At 35.9% G+C, this 18740-nt stretch overlaps 2 protein-coding genes and 1 pseudogene across 2 annotated transcripts; 2 read left to right on the plus strand and 1 right to left on the minus strand.

Annotated features, from left to right (window-relative positions):
* Positions 1–1131: 1131 nt before the first annotated feature.
* LOC145610230 (putative glycosyltransferase At3g07620) lies at positions 1132–5488 on the minus strand. Its single transcript, XM_081665522.1, has 5 exons — positions 5357–5488; positions 3957–4990; positions 3682–3818; positions 2915–3263; positions 1132–2120 (listed from the first exon to the last, which is right to left on the minus strand). Exons 2-5 carry the CDS (start codon positions 4707–4709, stop codon positions 1452–1454), a joined length of 1908 nt encoding a protein of 635 aa, XP_081521648.1. The 5' UTR covers positions 4710–4990; positions 5357–5488; the 3' UTR covers positions 1132–1451.
* A 7197-nt stretch (positions 5489–12685) lies between these two features.
* LOC145610001 (putative flavin-containing monooxygenase 1) lies at positions 12686–15317 on the plus strand (annotated as a pseudogene).
* Positions 15318–16771: 1454 nt separating this feature from the next.
* LOC145612495 (F-box protein CPR1-like) lies at positions 16772–18729 on the plus strand. The gene is made up of 2 exons (XM_081667856.1): positions 16772–16860; positions 17271–18729. Exon 2 carries the CDS (start codon positions 17299–17301, stop codon positions 18241–18243), a length of 945 nt encoding a protein of 314 aa, XP_081523982.1. The 5' UTR covers positions 16772–16860; positions 17271–17298; the 3' UTR covers positions 18244–18729.
* The last annotated feature ends 11 nt before the right edge of the window (positions 18730–18740 follow it).

Raw genomic sequence — 18740 nt, forward strand, 5'->3', positions numbered from 1 at the left:
CGTCATGTTTTGGTAAAGAATGACTCCGTCATGTTTTGGGATAGTTCAGATCAGGTCAAATGAAGTCGTTAGATGCTGTGATTTTTGGTTAAGTTTGGATTGCAACTTGATCATACAGATTAAATATCGAGTATTAACCAGTTTTGTTAGGTATAACTCGACTTCAAAAAGATGTTTACATTGAGATGAAGTTAAGAGTAATAAGTACAGTAATAGGTCTTGTATACAATGGATGTATATTATGTACAGCAAATTTCGCTTGTTGTAAAGTAACGATGCATCGACACATTTTAAATTGACATGTTATGTGCATAGTAATTCAAAGCAAAAAAAAAAATATTACTTCTATGCAGTATACAGAAGTAATTTGAGTGACAGAATAAGTAAACATACCATTATCGGGATTGGATTACAGCATTGATGTCAACCAAAGTTGAGATTTGCAGGAATTGAAGGACTTCATTGTCTTTAATTTCCAAACTCTTCTTCCTGTAAATGCGGGTCGGCTTATCTGTAACGGTGTAAAAAGAGCTTGTTTGCAAGTAGTTCATTAACATATCAGCTCATTTGCACGGATAATATAATTATTTAAATTTTCATGTTCAGTCAGAATTTTGACCGATCACGTCTAATTCTTGTTAGGCTGCAGAATTGTAGATCGAACAAAGAATTGGGGATCTCAAGTCTTAAAAAGGCCGAAGTGAAGTTTGATCCCATAATCTTTAAAGTCACAGGCTCATCAGTTTGTCACCAAATCATTAGACTTATCAAAGAGACTTCAGATACATGCAGAATCAGGCAAACATATTCCCTGAAATTATCAAACAGTTCTTTCTTCCAAACAGATTAAACAAGCCAGATTCTTAACACAAAGAATAAGCAAAAGGTAACATTGATGTTTTCTTTCAAAAAAAAAAAAAAGGTAACATTGATGTTTTTGATACCCAGATATTATCCATATATGTTCAGGTAAAAGGAGCATCCTTCTGAATTGGAAATAGAGAAAAAAACGACATTCGAAAGCAGTATACAACCTTACAGGAAGGTGCAATAATGATTGGCATGGCTTCCAGGTCAATAAAGAAACGACACTTCCAATTAATGGAAAAGCTTGCGCTATTCAGTGGATAAATTACCCATTTCACGTGACAAAAAATAATATTATAAAAACATTTATACAAAAAATGAGTATGAGGAATTGAACACAGCTACACAATATAAATCAATATGACTAATTCATATGAGTAAAATACCTACTGTGTAATATTTTGTATAAGGTCCTGGCATAATCTGCCTAGTCATTATCATCAGTATAACCTCCCTATTTTATGCTGTTCAGAGATAGAGCGAACAGGCAAACAAGGTTGCAGCTCCATCGCCTCTGCGTCTCTACACTCTACAGCATTCCTAGCAAATCCTTAGCATATAATGGTTGGGTCTTGGATTTTTCGTTATTGCCTTCTGATCTGGAATACTCTGCTATACCATATAGAATGAAGGATCATATGGAAAAGGTCATACTTCACAGGTCTGGAATGCCAGAGGAAATGTCGCTGGACCTTTTTTACTGCAAGCTGCATTTCTATATACCTTTCTTCTGGTATCGATACCAAAATGTCTTTAAGGTTTGGAATGTCTTTCTCTGCAACAATAACTGAGAATGCCTCCCAATTCAAGATCTCAAAAAAGGGAGGGACAAAATTATCAGATATTATTACAGGCACACATTCATAGAAGATGGCTTCCACAACTCTTGGGCTATTGACCTCGTGGCCCTTGGGGCATATGCAATACTTGCTACTTTTCATGTGCTGCATATAGTTCATCCTTCTTGAAACACTAGTGGGCAATAGACCATATATTTTCATATCAGGGTCCTTGCCCTTCCAATGTTTTAGCAGGATTGGACGTAAATACCCATGGCTGTTCCCAGCATAAAAAGCCAGGATGTTTCTCTTAGAAGGAGGTTTTCCTCCAATGTCTCTGAGAGGGTTTCTTGCATAACGAACAAAGGTTTCTGGCAATGACACATCCCTCCCTATCTTGAATCCTACAGTTACATCAGCATTGCAAAGGGCTTTGATGCTTTCCTCCATATGGTGCCTTGTTTCATATGGGGCCTAAAAGTACCCAGCATGAAAATATGCAAAACACCGAAAGATCACTACAAAATGTCGATTTATGAAGTGCTAAAAACAATAAAATTGTCAAGCATGTGCAAAGAAAAACATTTCACAAACTGCTCATGCTTATCCAACAATAATTCAACAGTATGACAGGGCAGATTAGCAAACTTGTCAGATTTTATCACCTAGTATCATCGGTGCACCTATTTTGGGTTCTCACTAAGAATTTTGGGTTAACTTTTGGCAACAACAATCCTGCCTTCATGTAATTCTTGATCCAAATTGATTTTCTCAAGGACCAACCCAGCTACCAAAGTAAGAAAGATGGGTGCAAAAGTTCTGGTCATAGCCAAACATCACCACATCTTTAGCAGCAATTAATATCACTACATCTTTAACAGCAACTATGGTCACATTGATTTCAGAACCTAGTCGAGCAAACGAAGTACTCAGGTTTCTGCACTACCTTGGCTATTAGATGTATCCTAAAAAGAATTACTCCTTACTAAATAGAGCATGTAAAAATTTATTTCTCATTGCACCCATTAGTTACTAAACCGAAGCCTCTTACGATCTTAAAATAGCAAACAAACAAACAGAGCAACATTCAATCTGCATCAGTTCATATTATGTTAGGGTTAGGTCTCCTCTTAGTTAAATTGGGTTAGTGCATCATATTCGGTGATATAGTATTACTTCTGATTCTATCATTTAGATGGAAAAAAAAATGCCAACAAAGAGAAAAAAAAGGGAAATAAAATTAGTCGCTAGAATCATAAGGAACATACCCAGTCATGGCAAGCAACAATGAAGTGATCCGTTCCCCCAGTTCTATTCCAGAAAGGATATTTTGCTGCAATTGCTTCAGTATAACCTTTCATAAACTGCCTTAAATTAGTGCGATTATGAGAGTTTGGCACATACAGTGCATACTCTAGCATTCTTGAGCTAAAAGGCATATAGAATAGGTGAGCTTTGTTTGGATCTTTAACAACAAAGTGTTTGTTTCCCTCCATAAGTTTCATAAACCACCCTTCCGAAGCATATAATCCCTTAAGTGTTGGTTGATGAAATATGGGCCTTTTTCCATCCTTATAGACATACACTTTCAATGTTTTCTCCATCAACTCATAGCTCCTGCAATGCATGAATTTCTTTTTTAATGAGCAAGCATATACCTTTTTTGGATTACAGAAGTAATAAACTATGCGAAAATTAAGGAAGCCTCAATACACAGGTATAAGTATTATCATTAGTATAGTTTAATAGCATAACAAAGCATCAAAAGGTCATATTCGATGACAGCATCAATATTCAAGAAGCAGTATCTTGATGTTAAAGTGTTATGCTAATAACCATTTCCTCAATTTCAGACAGATTAGAGCCTAGTAGAACTGGCGTAATAATGTAATAGCCTATGACTTTACTTAAACTTCTGTTTAATGACAGGTGAACAGCTAATGCAAACAACTACACATGAGGAAGGAGTTCTTCTGTCAAACCTCCCACAAAATATGAAAAGATTTATCATAATGTGAACAAATTTAGCCCTTACCTCATAAATGTAGAAACATTTCTGAAAACTGGAGCATGAAGTTCCTTGTCAATATCAGACACAGTAGGATTGATAATCTTTGATTTAGCATCAAAAATTTCCTTGTCACAGTCATGGAGAGTCGACCATTGAGGTTTCTACTATATCACATAGTATAAATATTAAGTTAAAAATCGATTCCTGGACAACATCAAGAATTAGATGAATAAATCCATTACTGTTATAGTCTCATAGGCTAGGGCTACCAAAGAAAATGGGGTAGTCAAAGGACATACCATTTTGCTAGAAGAGGCAAGGTGCCGAGCTAATATCTGGTTCATCTTGACTATGGGTGTCACTGATAATGGAGGCATTCCAGGTCTCACCTTCTTCCTCCGACGAACATTCATCGCTTCTGAATCATTCTTTGGAATAGCAAGATCACTATCTGGGAGCTTCCGCACATTATTAGGTTGTATATGATTTGCTTGGTTCAAACTCTCAACATTTTCATTTCCATGAAAACTAGAACTCTCATTCAACTCCAAACCACTGTTAACTGTATTTTGATCTTCCAGTCCCACTATCTGCTCACTTTTTCCAGCATTATCGGCCTCCGCCTTGGAGCTATTATCCTCCATGACATCCAAAATAGGCTTGTCAAGTTCTAGAGACTCATCCCGGTCATTACCCTCCAATGCAACAATATCCGGTTTAGTTCTATCTAACTCCTTAGATAAATCGTCATCCTCATTGACATTATCATCATCATTACTCTTATCATCTTCTCTAACCACTTCTACAAAACTTGAAGGATTAATCTCACCATCCTTGTCTACTCTAACCAATGATTGGTTCGATGAATAGCCGCTTTTGGCACTAAGAGAAACTTCATTATCCGGGAGTAGGAGCTTAAGTGCATTTCCATAGGGCAGCATAAAGAATTGAAGCATCACATAGGCAATAGCAACAATACCCACTATTATTAAACTCCTCCTTGCTTCAATTTGACACAGCTTTTGGAATTGAACAGAATACTCCATACCCATTAAAAAAAATTCTAAAATTCAACACTAGCAACACCACCACCACCAAATCCCTAATCCCAAAAGGACGAGACCCGGGCACGAACCAAGAATCTATCTCCTACGGTCATCTACAGAGATCCTTTTCTTCCATTAGCTTCTATAGTAGCTCTAAGTTCACCAATTAACTTCAAGACTTGCTTAACATGTTTTCATATGGTGAACTAATCAACTTCCCAACAATAGAAGTATTATTTTCAGAAATTGATTCATCAACAAACCCAACAAAATCAGTTCCCAGTTCACTGCAAATATGCACAAAAAATCCTTAAATCATAATATGAACAAAAACATAACACAAATTTTGATAATGCAAAAGCTAATCATTAATTTTCCTCTTTTGCCAAAAACTAATTCAGCTAAAAACTAAAAACCCCAGAATTTCTGGAACTCTGGGCGTTCAGAATTTGAAGACCACATCATAAAAATGGAAGCAAATGAAGTAAAAAAACACAATCTTTAACAGAAATTAAAGCAAATTTGCTAGCTTGTTCTTCTAGTATTGACAAATTATAACTTGCAATTTCAAAACTTTGCAGTTTCAGATGGCAATTACATGATTAACGGCGTAAATTCTTCTAATTAAAGCATAAATTAAGGTAAAAACTCACCTTTAAAAGGTTAAAATTAGCTTGAAAACCCCAGTTCCCAGAATTATGCAGTTTTAGCTTAAATTACTAAGGAGGGATGTGTTTTTGGGATGCAGAAAGTTTAACTTTTTTTGGTTTGTTAATTCCCACTTGCAAGTTGCAAACTTTGGAATAGTTTGATTACAAAATTAAAAATCAGTATCACTATTTACTGGTCCAGTTTTTCTTTAAAAAAAAAAAAGAAAAGAAAAAATTTGTACTCCCTCTATTTAAAGTAATAGGGAGGTAATAGCGTAGGTGGGAGAATAAAAAATTGTAAAAAGCAAAAGTAGTGGAGAGAATTGGAGAAGAGAGAATATGAAATTAATAAAAAAATATTTATGGTGGGTCCACTATCTGAGAGATTACCGAGTAATATTGTAAAAGCTTTCCAAATATGGAAATGAAGCAAGTATTTAAAATGGCCGAAAATGAAAAGTGGAGCAAGTATTTAAAAACGGAGGGTGTATAAAATAAAATTAGTTACAACTACTCATACCATATTTATGTATTGCTATTGTGAATAAATAATCCTTTAATAGATTGTTTTATGGGAGAAATTTTAAAATTAAAATAATTTCAGTTTAGCAAAAATATGGTGAGTGAAAGGGGCCTAAATCTTTTATCAACCAAAGCTAAAAATATACATAATTTTTTGTATGCCGCCTACTGTACCGTGCGACAGGGTTACTCGGTGAGGGATTACTAGAGTTGCCGGGTTAACTCAAGTTACTCGGTCAGGGATTACTCGAGTTATTCCTGACCGCGTAACCTCTCGAGTAATCCATGACCGAACCCCTCGAGTAACTCCTAACTGAGTAACCCCTGACCGAGTAACCCTTCAGGTAACCCCTAATTGAACCCTTAATAATCCCTAACCAAACACCTTAAGTAACCCATGACCGAACTCCTTAAATAACCCTTAACTCTTGACCGAATAACTTGAGTAACCCATGACCGAATAACCCCTAATCGAGTAACTCGAGTTACACCCTTGACCGAGTAACTCGAGTAATCCTTAACCGAGTAACCCCTCAAGTAAACCCTGACCGAGTAACTCGAGTAACCCCTAACTTAACTAATAACTCGGGCAAATATTAACAAAATAATTCAGGTAATCCCTTCCATACGGTGTGACTTGCTGCACCAAAAAGTTGTTGAAAAACACAAGTCTTTTTTTTTCCCAAATTTTTACATTATTATGTTTGTTTATGTATTGCTCTCCATCCACAAATATGTTTTCATGCTATTATTTTGTATTGTCAGAAAATTTTCTTCACATCTAGCTAATTTGATGTTGATCAATTCAAGACAACAATTAAGCTTAGCAAAAAAAAGTTATTCCTCATGAGAAAGTACTGCCTCCATTACAGGTTATGTGCAACGATTTGACATAAAGTAGAGAGGAAAAATGTCTAATCGTTGCACACAACCTGTAATGGAGGTAGTATCAATTTTTTTTTTTTTTTCAACATGAGGACATAATTCAAGATCCAATTTAGAAAACAGAAATACAAGAAGTTCATGTTGTCTTCATGTTTCATGCACGTACAGTCGTACATCCTTTAATTATGTACTCCTTTGTAATTTCTTCCCTACACTTCGACTAGTTACTAATGTCTAACAATCTGTTAGGCGAAGTGTCCATGTATCATAGTTTACTACTAAATCTAATCTATTATGTGAGTAATAAATTAAACCTTTTAATTTTTGTATGTAACTTTGCAATAACTGAAGTGTGTGTATCCTAGCTTACTAATAATCTAATCTATTGTGCAAGTAATAAACCTTTTCTATATATGCAACTAGGGATGGCAACCCAATTCGGATCCGACCCTAATCTGCCCCGATCCAAGGTAAAAAAAAAATCCGCTCCGAGTCCGAGAAAAAAGTAATCTGAGTTCGACTCCGTCAAAATAATCCGACTCCGAGACGGAGGAGGGTCGGAGTCGGATCCTACAAAAAGTCCGAGAAAAAAAATCCGACTCTGACAAATGTCCGACTATGACGGATCATCCGACACCAAGTTCGATAGATCGTGGATTTTTGTGTGGGTCATGGTCGGTGGCATTGGGTGTGGGTTGTAAAGGAACCAAGTAGCCCAATTTCTCAAAATATATTGAATAACAAAAAAAAAAAACTCAGAGTCGGGTCGGATCGGAGTCGGAGTCGGAGGTCGGATATTGAAGGCGGGGTCGGAGTCGGAGTCTCGAAGTCGGATTCGAAGTCGGAGTCGAATTTAGCCTCCGACTTACTGTAGGGTCGGAGTCGGATTTAGCATAATCCGCTCCGAGTCCGACCCGTTGTCATCCCAAGAGGGGATACATCTCAAAGTCATATAAAGCCGTTTGGAACCATATATAAACATTATATGTTGTCATAAATGTTCGTGTTAAGCTTGAGCTCACGAAATCGGTGCAAGTTAATTGCGAATGGGTAACGTGAGCGTTTTAAGGCAAATTGGATGATTTCACCAACTCAATTGGCCTCTCTGAGGGTATTAGGGACTATATTAAACATCTCGGTAATTTTTATTTCTGGGCGAAAAAAGATCCAAAAATTCAAAAATTGAAGGCTATTATCCACGCTTTTGGAGAAATTTTGGAAGTTACAGGGCCCGGTGGCGAAAAGTCTTGAGACCCTAGGGGATACATCTCAAGGTCATATAATGTCGTTTGGAATCATATATGACCATTATATAGTGTCATAAATATCCGTGGTAGGCTTGAGTTCACGAAACCGGTGCAAGTTGCGAATGGGTAGCTTGACCGTTTTAAGGCAAATTGGATGGTTCCACCCACCCAATTAGACTCCTGAAGAGTATTAGGGACTATGGTAAACATCTCGTCAATTTTTTCCTGGGTGAAAAAAGGTAAAAAAATTCCAAAATTGAAGCCTATTATCCATGCTTTTTGAGAAATTTTGGAGGTTACGGGACCCGGTGGCAAAAAGTCTTGATACCCATAGGGGACGTCTCAAGGTCATATAATTCCGTTTGAAACCATATATGACCATTATATGTTGTCATGAATGTCCGTGGTAGGCTTGAGTTCACGAAATCGATGCAAGTTGTGAATGGGTAACTTGACCGTTTTAAAGCATATTGGATGGTTCCACCAACCCAATTGGACTTTTGGAGGGTATTAGAGAGTATGGTAAACATCTCGGCAATTTTATTTTCGGGCGAAAAAGGTAAAAAATTCCAAAATTGAAGGCTTTTTATCCACGCTTTTTCAGAAATTTTGGAGGTTACGGGGCCCGGTAACGAAAAGTCTTGAGACCCTAGGGGATACATCTCAAGGTCATATAATGCCGTTTGGAACCATATATGACCATTAATCCATTATATGTTGTCATAAATGTCCGTGGTAGGCTTGAGTACACGAAATCGGTGCAAGTTGTGAATGGGTAACTTGACTGTTCCACCAACCCAATTGGACTCCCAGAGGATATTAGGGAGTATGATAAACATCTCGGCAATTTATATTCGGGCGAAAAAAGGTCAAAATTCCAAAATTGAAGGCTATTTATCCACGCTTGTTGAGAAATTTTGGAGGTTACGGGGTCCGGTGGCGAAAAGTCTTGAGACCCTAGAGGATACATCTCAGGGTCATATATTGTCGTTTGGACCCATATAACCATTATATGTTGTCATAAATGTCCGTATTAAGCTTGAGTTCCCAAAATCGGTGCAAGTTGCGAATGGGCAGCTTGACCGTATTAAGGCAAATTGAATGGTTCTAGCCTCCCAATTGGACTCTTGGATGGTATTAAGGACCATGGAAAACATCTCGGTAATTTTTATTATCAAGCAAAAAAAGGCCCAAAAATTCCAAAATTAAAGGCTATTATCCACATTTTTTTAGAAATTTGGAGGTTACGGAGCCCGGTGGCGAACAGTCTTGAGACCCTAGGGGATACATCTCAATGTCATATAATTTCGTTTGGAACCATATATGACCATTATATGTTGTCATAAATGAACGTGTTAAGCATGAGTTCACGAAATCGATGCAAGTTGCGAATGGGTAACTTGACCGTTTTAAGGAAAATTGGATAGTTCCACCCACTCAATCGGACTCCCAGAGAGTATTAGGGACCATGGTAAACATCTCAGCAATTTTTATTTCCGGGCAAAAATAGGTCCAAAAATTCCAAAATTGAAGACTATAATCCATGCTTTTTGAGGAATTTTGGAGGTTAGGGGGCCATGTGGAAAAAAGTTTAAAGACCCTAGGGAATACATCTCAGGGTCATAAAATGCCGTTTGGAACCATATATGACCATTATATGTTGTCATAAATGTCCGTGGTAGGCTTGAGTTCACGAAATCGGTGCAAGTTGCGCATGGGTAACTTGACCGTTTTAAGGCAAATTGGATGGTTCTACCCACCCAATTGGACTCCTGGAGAGTATTAGGATTCATGGGAAACATCTCAGCAATTTTTATTTTCGTGCGAAAAAAGGTCCAAAAATTCCAAAATTAAAGGCTATTATCCACGTTTTTTGAGAAATTTGGAGGTTACGGGGTCCGGTGGCGAAAAGTCTTGAGACCCTAGAGGATACATCTCAGAGTCAGATATTGCCGTTTGGACCCATATATGACCATTATATGTTGTCATAAATGTCCGTATTAAGCTTGAGTTCCCGAAATTGGTGCAAGTTGCGAATGGGTAACTTGACCGTTTTAAGGCAAATTGGATGATTCCAGCCTCCCAATTGATCTCCCGGAGAGTATTAAGGACCTTGGCAAACATCTTGGCAATTTTTATTATCATGCGGAAAAAGGCCCGAAAATTCCAAAATTAAAGGCTATTATCCACGTTTTTTTTAGGAATTTTGAAGGTTACGGAGCCCGGTGGCGAAAAGTCTTAAAACCCTAGGGGATACAACTCAAAGTCATATAATTTTGTTTGGAACCATATATGACCATTATATGTTGTCATAAATGAACGTGTTAAGCATGAGTTCACGAAATCGATGCAAGTTGTGAATGGGTATTGACTGTTTTGAGGAAAATTGGATAGTTCCACCCACCCAATCGGACTCCCAGAGGGTATTAGGGACCATGGTAAACATCTCAGCAATTTTTATTTCCGGGCGAAAAAAGGTCAAAAAATTCCAAAATTGAGGACTATTATCCATGCTTTTTGAGGAATTTTGGAGGTTACAGGGCCATGTGGAAAAAAGTTTGAAGACCCTAGGGGATACATCTCAGGGTCATAAAATGCCATTTGGAACCATATATGACCATTATATGTTGTCATAAATGTCTGTGGTAGGCTAGCTAGAGTTCACGAAATCAGTACAAGTTGTGCATGGGTAACTTGACCGTTTTAAGGCAAATTGGATGGTTCTACCCACTCAATTGGACTCCCGGAGAGTATTAGGAACCATGGTAAACATCTAGGCAATTTTTATTTCCGGGCGAAAAAAGGTCCAAAAATTCCAAAATTAAAGGCTTATTATCCACGTTTTTTGAGGAATTTTGGAGGTTACGGGGCCCGGTGTCAAAAAGTCTTGAGACCCTAGGGGATACATCTCAAGGTCATATAATGCCGTTTGAAATCACATATGACCATTATATGTTGTCATAAATGTCCATGGTAGGCTTGAGTTCGCAAAATCGGTGCAAGTTACGAATGGGTAACTTGACCATTTTAAGGTAAATGGGATGGTTCCATCCACCCAATTGGACTCCCAGAGGGTATTAAGAACCATGGTAAACATCTCGGCAATTTTTATTTTCGGGCGAAATAAGGCCCAAAAATTCAAAAATTGAAGGCTATTATCCACGCTTTTTAAGGAATTTTGAAGGTTACAGGGCCAGGTGACAAAAAGTTTTGAGACCCTAGGTGATACATCTTAGGGTCATATAATGCCGTTTGGAACCATATATGACCATTATGTGTTGTCATAAATGTCCGTGGTAGGCTTGAGTTCATGAAATCGGTGCAAGTTGCGAAGGTGTAACTTGACCGCTTTAAGGCAAATTGGATGGTTCCACCCACCCAACTGGACTCCCGGAGGATATTAAGGACCATGGTAAACATCTCGGCAATTTTTATTTGCGGGCGAAAAAAGTCTAAAAATTCTAAAATTAAAGGCTATTATCCACACTTTTTGAGTAATTTTAAAGGTTACAGAACCCGGTGGCGAAAAGTATTGTGACCCTAGGGGAATATGGGAATATGCAACTATGCAATAACTCTACTTTATCGTGTCAGGTTCCTCATCTTATGTTAGCCTAGTCGAGTAGAGCTTTGAGCCTAAGTATCCTACGGATACACTACACGATTGAATGATAATCGCAATTCCGTTTGAAGTACTGTACACATTCATTATCTTCATCTGTCGTATACTTGTTATTTTGTTGACTTGAGGTAATTTAGCTAATCAAGTAATCATTGCTTTACATAATGTTCTCGTTTTAATGCGCAAGATATATCAAACATGTAAAAACAAAAAATACATTATATAAAAATTACTGAAATTATACAACATTCGTTAATTATTATATACAACAAAGGATCAGAATATTTTTTTTTTTTTGGTGAATTGGATCAGAATATTTTATGTCTTACAAATAATACCTTTTTGTTGTACGTAGAGTAATAAATAACAAAGGTAGTATATCGCTTTAAATAAAATTTGCTACAACGACTATCATAATAAATGCTTCTTTGCTTACCAAGTTATTTCAATTTTAGGCGACACAATAATATACGTAGTATGTCTATTCAAAAAAAAAAAAAAAAATATACGTAGTATGTACGTATGAGCCAAGGTCAATGACTTAAACATCAAGAGAAGAGAAGATTTTCTTGCTATCTCTTAGCTTAGTGAATAATTTTGCATCCTTGTAGCAGATTTCTTCTATTGTAACAAATTTATAAGATTATACTAACACCATATATAATGTACTTCGATTCATTAATTCATTTCATATTATTTGACCACTCAACCGATTTTTCTTTTATCTTATTAATGATTGTATCATTTAATGTATCGATGAACTCTTATTGTTCAGATTCCCGATTCCTTAATTCATTTCATATTATTTGACCACTCAACCGATTAATCTGTTATCTTATTAATAATTGTATCATTTAATGTATCGATGAACTCTTACTTTTCAGATTATCGTAATCAAACTAACTTTATATTATTTATGTTGCTTAACTAACGACTTTTTAATTTATTATGAGAGAAATACTTCGTATAATGTTTTTAATTATCGATCATCTATATAAATAGAGGTCGGCGGGTCTGCAATTGAAGGAGAGCTACATAAACAAGATTGACTTAACAATGGAAAGAAAAGTTGGCATCATAAGAGCAGGAATTAGTGGTCTATTAGCATGTAAATATGCCATTTCTAAGGGTTACAATCCCATAGTTTTTGAGTCACGTAGCACAATTGGTGGTGTTTGGGTCAAAACTTTGGAAACTACAAAGCTTCAAACTCCTAAACAACTTTATCAATTCTCTGATTTTCCTTGGCCTTCTTCTGTTGAAACAACTTTCCCTAATCAAAATCAAGTGTTTAGTTACATTCAATCTTATGCTAAACATTTTGATTTGATTAAACACATCAAGTTTAACACAAAGGTGGTGAGTATAAAGTATGATAGTCCTAATAATGAAGATATTATTCAATCTTGGCCTCTTTGGAGTAGCAATGAGGGTAAGAAATGGGTTATTACCATGCAAGACCTTACTCAACCAACTCAAGTAAATCGGGTAAGTAAATATTATTTATCGATCTAAAACTATCTTATTTAAATTATAAAGAACTCGCATGCCTGAATGCTCTCTCTTTCTACCAATAATATTAGTCATATAGTATGCACTTTTTTCATACGTATTAAAAAAGTTGTCACTTTTCTAAAAATAGTAATGGTTTCTAATTGCTGGTATATTTTCTGAACAATAATACGTGGATACGTTAATTGATTTGTGAATGATCGACTAGCTATAGGGTGATAGTTTTTCATAGTATTGACCAATTTCAATAATTTATACAGGTTATGCAAGTAGATTTTGTGATATTGTGTCTTGGAAGATTCAGTGATCTACCAAATGTACCAAAGTTTCCCTTAGGCAAAGGGCCAGAGGTTTTTGAAGGGAAGGTGATGCATTCTATGGACTTTTCTAACATGGACAATGAAGATGCTAGAAATTTAATCAAAGGAAAGCGAGTTACCGTAGTTGGCTTCAAAAAATCTGCATTGGACATTGCTATGGAATGTTCGGTTGCTAATGGTAAGACTTAAATCGCGTACATATGCATAATTGCATAGTACGTCTTTGCCCATATATACTACGTATAACTTATAACCATACCATCGTGACATCAGGATAATATGTTATACATGCTAAGAGTTATGTTAATATGTTACATTGTTACGTCAAGAGTAACAAAATCTTAAATGAAATTATGACACGATAATAATTATTGTGTGTGAGATCAGGATGACTTGTATTATAGTTTTTTGACATACAACACCAAAATGAATGATCATGTTTTTGTCTTCCTTAAATGTGATGTTGATTATTGCAGGAGTAGAATTTCCATGCACAATGATATGTAGGACTCCTCATTGGAATGTAGACGAGTCCTTCACTTGGAATAACTTGAATTTGAACCGATTTTCCGAACTCTTGGTACATACACCGGGAGAAGACCCTCTAATGAATCTCCTACCCTCACTGCTCTCTCCTTTGGTACGTATGCTTTCTTCAAAGTTAGAGTTCATATCCTTAATTATAAGAGATTGAAAAGGTATATTTTATCACGTAATATGTACAAAAGGGAGTACGTACTAATCAATAATCATATATATATGGTTGTTATTACATGTAGAGATGGGGATTGAGCAAATTAGTGGAGCGCGAAATTAAGAAGAAACAACCTCTAGAAAAATTTGACATGGTACCGGACTACAACTTCTTACAAGAGATGAACTCATGTATGATTGTAAGAACTCCAAAAGGGTTTTACAACAATGTTGAGAAAGGAAGCATAAATTTGAAAAGATCAACAAATTTTAGATTTTACAAAGGTGGTGTTGTACTTGGTGATAGTAGTGTTGGACATCCCACAATACTAACTAAAAGTGACTTGGTTATATTTGCTACTGATTTAAGGGAGATCAAAAGCTCAAAGACATTTTTGCATCTCCCAAATTTCAAGATTGTATTACCGACTCATTCAACGAAACAACTCTATTATATCGGTTTGTACTATTTCTCAATTTTGTACTTATGGCTTGTTCACTTCAGCTTAATTTCAGTTCAGTTCAGTTCAGCTCTAATCAGTTCAGTTCAGTTCAATTCAGCTCCAATCAGTTCAGTTTAGTTCAGTTTAGTTCAGCTCTTAATTTTCTTCTCTTATAAAATATTCATTTCAACTCAGCTCAGTTCAGTTCAGCTCCAATCAGTTCAATTCAGTAAATGTGAACAAACCCTTAGTATGTATTATGATGTATTGTAGTACTAGTTTTATATACACGTGATGTGTACATAAAACAGTAATATCATTCATGTAAGAAAAATTATCGAAATGTTGCATTAATATTAATATATTTTGTGACATACTTATAGGGAATGTATCCATCCAAGAATTCCGCAATTAGCAGTAATTGGATCTACAGAGAGCATTGCAAACTTGTACACTTCAGAGTTAAGGTGTCGTTGGTTATTTGAGCTACTTGATGGGAAATTCGAATTGCCGAGCATTGAAAATATGGAGAAAGAAGTCTTAAAATGTGAGAAAGTTATGAAGAGTTACTCTGGCAAGTATTACAGAAGATCTTGCATTGGAGCAGTACACATCTGGTACAATGATCAGCTTTGCAAGGACATGGGCTTGAACCATAAGAGGAAATCGGGACTTTTGGCCGAGTGGTTCGAACCATATGGCCCGATGGACTATGCTTGAAATTAGCCTTGTGGCCTTGTGACTAACTAATGCCGGAACAAGAGGGCACACGAAATATGTACGAGAAACAAGAAGCTTAAGAAGTTGTACGTGTTACTAATATGCTTAATTTGCAGTAGTTATGATTCAAAAGTTCAAAAATCAATGAAAAAAGAATCTCATGTACTTAATTTAATACAAAGTACTTAAATTAAATTAAGGACTAAGGAGCATAAGTGCATAACTCTTTAACTTTCACGTAATTGACTCGATTTTCAATAAGATACAGAGCACTCCATTCGTTCCTTTTAATTGGTTACGTTTTGGTTTATGACACTATATATAAACTAAGATAATCTTCTAATTAAATAATACTGTAACATATGCTTATATGAAATACTGGTAATACAGTACAAGTAACACATTACGCATGGTTTGTGCACCCGAATGCACCATCTGGTTTAATAAAAAAACAAAGAAGATGGAAAGAACATTAGGTGTTTTTTAGATGAAAGAAGATATGTTTGTGTTTAACTAAGAACATGCATTACTAAAGACATAAAAACAATACAAAAAAAAAAAAAATGATATAAACTTTATTAAAATTTCAAGAAAAGTTACACATTAAAAATATAATATTTATATGATAATTTTTTTTTTTAAAAAAAAAAAAAGAATTTGTGCGCCACTCATTACTCAAAGATCATACGAGCTAACGAGCCAAATTCAAATAAATATTTTGTATTATTGAAACCCAAAAGACATGTTTAATCAACATATGTTAAATAACATAAGTATAGAAGAGCATATTATCAAACATATAGTTATGTTCTTTGTCAAACATAAGTATATTCTTTGTCAATTAACAGTATGTTCATTCTGCCTTTCAAATGCACCCGGGTGTGGATTTTTTTTTTTTTTTTTTTTTGGTAGAGTGGAGTCTTGTTTGATTCGCTATTTTGGGCTAGTTCTGATTAACTGAACCGAGCTGAACTGAACTTATTGAAGTTGAATCGAACTGAATATTTTACTACCCTGTTTCTTTTTAGTTGACACGTATTCCTTTTTAGGAAATTTCTTTTTAGTTGACACGTTTCCTTTTTGGGTAAATTTTTTACCTTGCATTTACAAGCTACCCCACTTGCTTTTTCATTCTCTATCACTCTCTCTCCTCTCGTTAATATATGTGCCTAAATCAAAAGCGTCAACTAAATGGAAACGGAGGAAGTATGAGAGAAGAAAATTAAGAACTGAACTGATTGGAGTTGAGCCGATTGAATCTGAAGAGAACAGACCCTTTCTCTCTGTTGGGGTTCTTCAATTCGGTCGTACAACCACTAAAACTTATGGTATGTTCTTATTGACTAAACTCAGCTGAACTGAACTTAACTTATTAGAGCTGAACCGAAATGAAGTGAATATTTTATAAGAGAAGGATATTGGCCCTCCCCTTACACTGAATTATCTCGGTGAATTCTCCATTGAAGGGGCTTGCGAGCTTTCTTTCCTCGGCTGAAGCAGCTTCTACATCGCATTTATTGCTCTCAAACCCCTAATATAAACGGTATTCTCTTTGCTATAACGTTAATTGAATTTTCTGTGTTTTAGAACCCTAATTTTATGTTGCTAAACGTTAATTGATTTGTTGATGTAATGAGAATGCAGTAAAGTAGTAAACCCTAGACTTTTGATTAATTTCAATTTATGATATTTTTGGGTAATTTGAAGGTTTTTTAGGTTTTCTGTATAATCAACTAGTATAAAGTTTTGACTTTTGAATGATTTGTTGTCTATATTGTTGCAACATTCATGTTTCCCAAACACATAATTTAGATTTGAATTTCAGAATTTCAATTTCGGAGGAGATTGAATTCTACTATTTCAACATAGAGTATACAATTTGCTTCTAGTAGCTCAATTGGCTTATACATTCAGAATATACTATTTAAATTTTGAAACTTTTTTTTTAATCAGGAGAATAAATTGGGCTAATTTGAGAAAGATGAAGAAGAAAGAGTGTGCTTCTGTTTCTTACATAGATACTCTACCACTGGACATACTCTCTAACATACTGTCCCGAATACCCGTCAAGCATTTGTTGTGTCTCAAATGTGTTTGCAAATCATGGATGAGCATGATCAGCAGCCCTGAATTTGCTCATTCCCATTTCCTCCAATCTCTCCCCTCCGAGTCCGGTCGCTTTCTTGTTTTCTCGGGCATTGCTGATATCCCCATGGAGGAGGAAGTGGTTGAGGAGCAGGAAGAGGAGGAGGAGGAGGAGGAGGAGGAGGATGATGGCGCTGAGATATGTGACTTGAACTTCTACTCCTTGCACCTTGACTTACCGGAGTCTCCTACACTTAAATCCCCATTACACCTTTATCTTGGCTCTAATAAAACTAGTATTATTGGTTCATGCAATGGGTTAGAATGTTATTTTCTCCTAAAATCCGAGGTGATAATCTTGGTGAATCCAGAAACCAGGACATTCTATAAGATCCGCAAAGCTCCTAGGTGTCATGATCAGGGTTACTATGGGTTTGGGTATGATCTTCTTTCAGAAGACTATAAGCTTGTTAGGATTTTGAATGGACCTCACCGTGAAATGAGGGTTTATAGCTTGAATTCCAATTCTTGGACGTTGATTAAAGAAGAGAATTCTTTGAGACATGATTTTACACCTGATTGTGGTGTAGTAATTAACAACCATTTGCTCCATTGGATCTGCCATTCGTCCGGTCAACCTGCCATCGTTTCTTATGATCTCTGCACTGAGCAGTGGGGACAGGTACACGTCCTTGATGACATTATGAATATAAATGGAGCAGAATTAAGGGATCTGGATGGATATTTATGCTTGTTCACTCTTGAAATAAAGGAGAATTTAGTTGGTGTATGGCTAATGAAAGAGTATGGGGTTAAAGAGTCTTGGGTCAGGCTATGTTGAACATTTAGCATTCAATGTTGTCGCATCCGCCCATAACCTATCCCAAAGGAGGGCAACAGATCTTGGTGATGAAGCGTGATGATCCTTTCTTGCTGTTTTGTTGATACAAAACATTAGACAATACCTTTGAAACACTGGGATCCGAGTTTGCCAAAGGGTTTAAGCTTTATCATTTGTTGGAGAAGCCTCTTTTCATTCCGTCGTGCTAAGCATTTTGGTGATGAGTTGTGGAAGTAAGGATTTGAATTTTGAAGGTAAAGGGACAAGAATAACTTAGAACATCCAAAGAATTTTATTAGTTTCAGCTTTTTTGAATTATCTACTAGTGATTGATTATATACTTCTGAAGTATTTTGGTGTGGTGTAAAGTATGCTAGTTTTAACATAAAGGTTTGTTCTTTTGATGAAGTAGGACTGTTGTGACATGTTGCACAAATTCTTGATTAAGACGAACTTTGATTTACTTATTATAAGACGAGTTATAACCTAAAAGTATC

This window comes from Chenopodium album, chromosome 24, assembly GCF_948465745.1.
Source record: "Chenopodium album chromosome 24, dcCheAlbu1.1, whole genome shotgun sequence".
In the NCBI taxonomy this organism is placed as follows: Eukaryota; Viridiplantae; Streptophyta; class Magnoliopsida; order Caryophyllales; family Amaranthaceae; genus Chenopodium; species Chenopodium album.

Excerpts from the sequence above, each read along its gene's own strand:
- LOC145610230 (XM_081665522.1), bottom strand. The coding sequence starts at position 4,709 with ATGGGTATGGAGTATTCTGTTCAATTCCAAAAGCTGTGTCAAATTGAA. Across the intron at positions 3,819-3,956 it reads TTGCCTCTTCTAGCAAAATG|AAACCTCAATGGTCGACTCT; the intron begins GTATGTCCTTTG and ends GTGATATAGTAG. Across the intron at positions 2,121-2,914 it reads TTGTTGCTTGCCATGACTGG|GCCCCATATGAAACAAGGCA; the intron begins GTATGTTCCTTA and ends GGGTACTTTTAG.
- LOC145612495 (XM_081667856.1), top strand. The coding sequence starts at position 17,299 with ATGAAGAAGAAAGAGTGTGCTTCTGTTTCTTACATAGATACTCTACCA.